The 6864-nt window shown below is 43.6% G+C and overlaps 1 protein-coding gene across 1 annotated transcript; it reads right to left on the reverse strand.

The window, feature by feature from the left end:
• Positions 1-393: 393 nt before the first annotated feature.
• On the reverse strand, positions 394-6298 carry EXOG (exo/endonuclease G). Its single transcript, XM_053466023.1, has 6 exons — positions 6150-6298; positions 3771-3911; positions 2911-3050; positions 2128-2204; positions 1728-1842; positions 394-894 (listed from the first exon to the last, which is right to left on the reverse strand). Exons 1-6 carry the CDS (start codon positions 6283-6285, stop codon positions 448-450), a joined length of 1056 nt encoding a protein of 351 aa, XP_053321998.1. The 5' UTR covers positions 6286-6298; the 3' UTR covers positions 394-447.
• Between the last annotated feature and the right edge of the window lie 566 nt (positions 6299-6864).

Here is a 6864-nt window from a genome sequence, read left to right on the forward strand (position 1 = left end):
AAAAAAGCTCAACCCGTAATCAGTCGTTGGTCTCGTCTTAGATTCCGGAGCTGTATGTCTATCCCATGCATGTTTAAAACCCTCACTGTATTACCCTCTACCACCTCTGCTGGGAGGCTGTTCTGCTTATCTACCAGCCTCTATTGGTTTCTAAACATAAGAAATGTGTGTTGCGACCTTCATGTTTATATAATATTGTTATAAATTTGGGAAGCCGGCTCTGTTAAGTTACTAACGCTGCAAAATACAGGTGAATAAAAGAAAAAAAAGTAGTTTAAACAGTAAAGCAAGCCCAGCCCTTGCATGAATAATGATGTCATAATTCAATAATGAATTGGCTGTGGCAGCAAAAAAATAAAAAAAATACCCAAGTTTATTAGGACCCCACATGCCGATAAACCGAAGATTTTATATTTTTAAACCCCCCGTATAAAACAAACAGCCTTTTTATCCTCTCCTTCTCTCCTGCTGATCGTTGGTCTCCACTGACAGCTCTTTCCTTTTCTGTTCATACAGGCTCGTCAGATAATCATCGGGTTTTATATCGGCCTCTCTCAGCTCCGACATAATTTTCTCGACCTTCTGCAAGTTGCGGGCGTTCTTCATCCGCCGCCCGGCAATGTACAGCTTGAACTCCTCGAGCTGGATCAGTCTGCAGCCGTCCTCTTCGCAAAGGTCTTTGAAGCCGTCCGCCCCAGGGAAGAAAATCAACCCAGACATTTTCTCTAACTCTTCGAGCTGGACTTGATATTCGGGCAGCTGACGGTCAAACCCGATGGGGATATTGGGCACCACAAAGGCCCCGACGGCCAACGCCTCTGCGGAGTCCTGCTGCCGGGCGAGGATGACCTTGTAGAGGTGGGAGGGCACCGCGACGTCATCTTTCCCAATTACCTGCGCGTTAGAATCAGAGAGCAAAAAATATTAACTGCTGTACATTAAACAGATGGGCCCCATTCGGCCCCCGTCTAGTCTGCCCGTTTCTCCCGCTGTAAAGACTCAAACCTTAATCAGTGGTTGGTCTCGTCTTAGATTCAGGAGCCGTATGTCTATCTCATGCATGTTTAATCCCCTCACTGTATTACCCTCTACCACTTCTGCTGGGAGGCTGTTCCACTTATCTACCACCCTCCCAGGAAAAGAAAAAAAATCCCTCCATTCCATCTCATCCTCAAGTTTTAGACCCTGGCCTCTTGTTCTAACATTTCTCCCCCTTTGTTGAACCCCTTTATGTGTTGAAATGTTTCTACGCACTGATACAGTTACTGTTCAGAACACACACAAAGGAACACGGTGTATAGGAGACACATACTAACAACACGGAGATATCATTCACGTGTCACAACATTGATACAATTTGGATCTGCGCATAATACTCACAGTTAGTGTTACTAGTATTTGCAAGACTAAAATTTCTCATCACGCTATCCTTTTCTCTTATAAAGTTAATTTAAAATGCTCAAAATTATAATTTATCGATTTCTAATCTTATTCTCCTCACAAGAAACGAATGGAAATGAGATGCAGCTTTTCTTCCGACGCTAAGGAATCGAGTGGAATTTTAGTTTACTGATAAGTGAGAAATTCATTTCACGAATGAACGCTCCCGGCGCCCGTCTGATTTGGAGAAGACGTCGGCTAACCAGGAAGATACTTTTTTTTTTTTTTTTTGTTTTAAACAGTAAACCTGGTGTTTTTGGAAACCCGGAGCAAACTCGCGCTCTGACCTGATAAGACACCCTCTTTCTTCCGTCTTCTTGCGTTTCAGGCAAAACTAGAGGTCCGGAGACAACCCAAACATCGTCATATTTTTTTGTCAAGTCTCGGCAATACATTTCAAGCCTAATAAAAAAAATAAAAAAAAAAATATAAAAATAATATAGTATCCTTTATTTTTTTATGAACAGAAGAGTTTGGTTGTCTTTTCATTATTAACTTTCAGCTTTAAAAGCATCATTTTTAAGGCATTTAGCAATACGATTGTTATGGATTCATTTGGTCAGAAAGTTACATTTTTTAAAGTTGAAAGTTAATAACGAAAAGACAACCGAATTAAAATATTCAATGTTGAATAGCAAACATTAACTACATGTTTATATCGCTCAGAGACTGACGTAAAATCCTCACCTGTTCCAAAAGCCAGCATTATTCTCATAGTTTTGCGGTACGATGTTGGACAGGTAGAATGTTTCCGCCATGGCCTCCTATAATTCACAGGGAAACTTCAGTTAGTATAGAACTCATCTCTGCATGCATTAGATAATACGCTTATTACATCACAAACCAAACACTGGTAATCAAAGCAATTTTTTTTACCTTCAAACTAAATCTTTCCCCCTCACGATTGTAAAAGAGCCTTCCGTGGATAAGCGTAATTCCATCCATGCAACAATATTCACAGAACAGTCATTCAATGGTTCCAACTCACTCTACTGAGCAGACATGCGCCTTTTACCATAAAATGTGATGGAATACAGTAAGATAGTGGGCTGGCACTTTCTGGCCCATGCGACCGCCCCAACATATGTATAGACACAAACTTACACACTCATGCTAACATGCACACACATGCTTACAATATCAAACACACTTACACTCACGTCGGACCAGTCCTTTGTGAAAAACTATGGCCCGACCCAGGGCATATTTATTTATTTTTTCTTTCTATAAATGTACTAAAGCACTACATACACACCAAAAATGGGTTCTAAGAAAGTTTTATGATATCCTTTTTCAGAATCACTATTTTTTCCCCTCTCTCTAGTACAGGAATACTCTTGTACCGTCGAGCTCACACCTTTATCTGTTTTGCGGCCACATTTAAATAAATCCCTTTGTCCAGCAAATAGTGATAATTTATATTTTACAAAGTAAAACACGTATAGATAGCAAAATAAGAAAATGCCATACTGTGGAGAATTTGTTGTCCCCAGCTGGTGCCATGTGCCCTCGGGACCATCCGCTCTTATAATAGTCTTCGTTGGATGCGCTAAAGATTTTGGGGATGTTTGGATCTGGTTTAAATTTGCAATGTTGTCTGTCGGCAATACCTGGAATAAACCGTGTATGTTAGACTACAAGTCATTTAGGAAAATGGCCAATTTTCGTATTAATTTGTTCACACATAATCAATAACCGATTGGTCCAAAGAGTATCATATCCCAAGAGCTACTAGGGATAATCTTTGGCCCCAAACCTTAGCCCTCTGCACCCTGAAGACAGTATGTCTCAATATGTTAATGTTACAATCAATTTAAAATTAACCCCTTTGTTACATCGCTACAGAATCTGCTAGCGCTATACGAAAACATGGAATACCTTGGCTTGAGCCTAATTATAGACTGCAGTGGAGCTACACTGCCATCTAGTGGAGAAAAACGTTAGCTACAGAAAACCGAGCTTTTAAACAATCAGTATATTAGTTTTTAGCTTGGACAATGACTTAAGAATGCTGGACACTGCGATTATATTATTTATATATATATATATATATATATATATATATATATATATAATGCTTAGAATGTACAACGCAGGAAAAAACATCAATGACTATTGGAACAGAGGTGGCAAAGCGAGTTCTTATATAAGAGAAATGGCAAATGCATATGGGGGGTTTGGAAGGGACCACACGAGTTAAAGTCCACATAATGGCTGAAGTGTCCCAACAATCACAGCTGCCAACTATCCACCGATCATATCCATTAAGTCTCGCAGTGGGCGACAACGACACGGGGGGATACCATCCCGTAAATTTACACCTCACTTACCGTCGAGTTTGTCTTTTGAAAGATGCTCGATAACCCATCTCGGAGTCTTCTTTGCTTGATCATACGACAACGCATGGTTAAGGTACCGCCGGACCTCCGCACCGGCCCGCGGGAACCCAAACTCTTCTAAAGGAGACTTTTCTAAAAAATAAAAAAATAAAAATAACAAAAATTTACGTTGAGATCATCACAAAATTCTGGTGTCTAAAGAAGCCTTTATTGAACTATAAAAATATAGCTGCAGCGATTTCTATTTTTTTTTTTTTTTTTTTTAATAATCAGAGTTTTCTAAAGCGTTTATGTAGATAAAGTTTTACTTTTCTCAGTAATTTCAGTTTTTGTTAATTTAAAGATTTACCTATAAACGTCATCGGGCAGCATTAGCACCACATTTCTGATGCACCGAGGTAAGCATTACGTGACGGCTGAGCGCTAAAGCCTGGGAGCACGAAGACTTGCGTGGCAGACACCCTACGGGCGTCACCTTCTGTGAAGTGACTGGTGGCATGAGGCAGGGACAGGCGCCTACACTTTTGGAACTACAACTTCCATGATGCATTGTCATCTTCAGCATTTATGTTCCAAACCTATGGTTATCCCAGAGCAGGCTCGGACTCATTCATTTTAATAATATACGCTATCTATAAGTGATATTTAGTTATAGTGTGAATATTGTAGTCTAGGGCTGCAACTAACGATTATTTTAATAATCGATTAATCGGCCGATTATTTTTTCGATTAATCGATTAATCGGATAAAAAAACAATATGCAAATTTTTCGTTTATTTAAAAGAATTTAATGAACTGGATGTTAAAAAACAACTTAAAATTTACATTAACATTCTTATTTTGTTATGATGTAATAAAAAACAATATTTTCAAAGTACAAGAACCCAAACACAATATTTATGAAACAAAATAACCCCAAACATTCTGAAAAGAGGTGGACTATTACTGTTCAAGAAACTTTGCCCCAGCACTTTGCACTTTGCCCCAGCACTTTGCACCCAGCACTTTGCACCCAGCCCTGGCACTTTGCATCCAGCACTTTGCACCCAGCATTCAGCACTTTGCACCAGCACTTTGCACTTTGCACCCAGCCCTGGCACTTTGCACCCAGCACTTTGTACCCAGCACTTTGTACCCAGCACTCAGCACTTTGCGCCCAGCACTTTGCCCCAGCCCTGGCACTTTGCACCCAGCACTTTGCACCCAGCCCTGGCACTTTGCACCCAGCACTGGCACTTTGCACCCAGCACTTTGCACTGTGCCCCTGCACCCAGTCTCCAACTCTGCCCTGCACCCAGCCCTGCCCCCACATTCTGCCCTGCCCCCACACTCACACTCTGCCCTGCACCCACTCTGCCCTGCACCCAGTCTCACAGCCTGCCCTGCATCCCCACAGCCTGCCCTGCATCCCCACTCTGCTCTGCACCCAGTCTCACACCCTGCCCTGCCCCCCCACCCCCACTCTACTCTGCACCCAGTCTCACACCCTGCCCTGCATCCCAACCCCCACTCTGCTCTGCACCCAGTCTGCCACCCTGCCCTCCCACCCCCACTCTGACCTGCATCCAGTCTCCTGGCCCCACTCTGCCCTGCACTCACATCCTGCCCTGCATCCCCTGCCCCCCCACCCCCTGTGCCGCGGACCCCCCACTGTGCAGCGCACCCCCCCCACTCACTGTGCAGCGCACCCCCCCACTCACTCTGCCGCGCACCCACACACACACACACACACACACACACACTCTGCCGCGCACCCAGTCTCGCACATAAACATTCGCACAGACAATAGACATAAAGAGTACTTACCTCCGCTACGAACTTGTTCCACTTCCAACTTGATAGTAGACGCGCGTCACATCCGTCGTCACGTAGCTTGAAGAAGGCGGAGACTGCAGAGCGTGTAGCAGAAGCGGGGAACGCTCGCGGAGGTAAGTAAAAGGAGCCTAGTGCTCCAACGACGAATCGATCACTCGATTCATCGATAACGGAAATCGTTATCGATGATTTCCGTTATCGATTATTATCGATTTTATCGATTCGTTGTTTCAGCTCTATTGTAGTCCCATAGGGACAGCACCCAACTGGTCCAAACGGCACACCCAGGACTGGTGTAATAGTTATTACGCATATATATTGTATTATATAAAACACACATTGCTGTATAACATCTATAATGTATATGTAATATATCTGTATGAATATATATATACATACATAGTGTTATATATATTATATATATCTTTACACACACACGCTGTATATGGTACATTGTGCCCCTCCTCTCCCCTGTTACATTGTATCTGCTGACAGAAGGTGAGGTGCGGGTTCGATCCCCGCCGGGCGCGCTATGTCTCTGTCTCTGTCTCTCACCCGGTTCCTCTCTCCTCCGGTCCCACAGCTGCAGAGCGGCCAGGCAGGAAGCACCGGCAGCTGTGGCCCCCACTACAAACCCTCCGAGGAAGGAACGGCGGCGGGAGAACAGCCTGCTGGAGAACGGCCCGGACATGGCGGGAAGGGGAGGCGTGTCCTGACGATGAAAGCCGGTGAGTGACAGGGGGCGGAGAATAAACCGCTGAAACTTGTGCTCTTAGCCGGAAGTGCCAAATATACTGTTAGCGGAGAGTGTAGCTCCGTTTCTCGGGGTCTGTGGGAAATAAACAGGCTCAGCTCATATAATAAACATGGCTTGAGTTCCATGTTTTGCCCTCCGGGGCGTCTTCGGTCAGTGATGGTCGGGCACTGAAATAACCCCGCACCCCCGTATCTATGACTAGGACCACCTATTCTCAAAGTAAGACCACTGAGCAGGGAGGAGGGGTGCCTGCGCGTTTGCCCCCATTTCAAAGATAATTGCATCTTGCCCCTTTAAATGTTTACATATAGCCTGCCAGTCCCCTCAGCCAGTGCAACACATAAGTGGAAAAGCTTTGTTGCCAGTGCAGCAGAAAAAGCTTCATAAACATTTGTGTTTTTATCTATTCAAGCTTTAAATGGGGAGAGACAAGGGAAGGACAAACAAATTAGGAAAGGAGAAGGGGTATGTCTTTATGTTAGATCAAAGTTAAAAAATGAAAATGATTTGTAC

This window comes from Spea bombifrons, chromosome 5, assembly GCF_027358695.1.
Source record: "Spea bombifrons isolate aSpeBom1 chromosome 5, aSpeBom1.2.pri, whole genome shotgun sequence".
In the NCBI taxonomy this organism is placed as follows: domain Eukaryota; kingdom Metazoa; phylum Chordata; class Amphibia; order Anura; family Pelobatidae; genus Spea; species Spea bombifrons.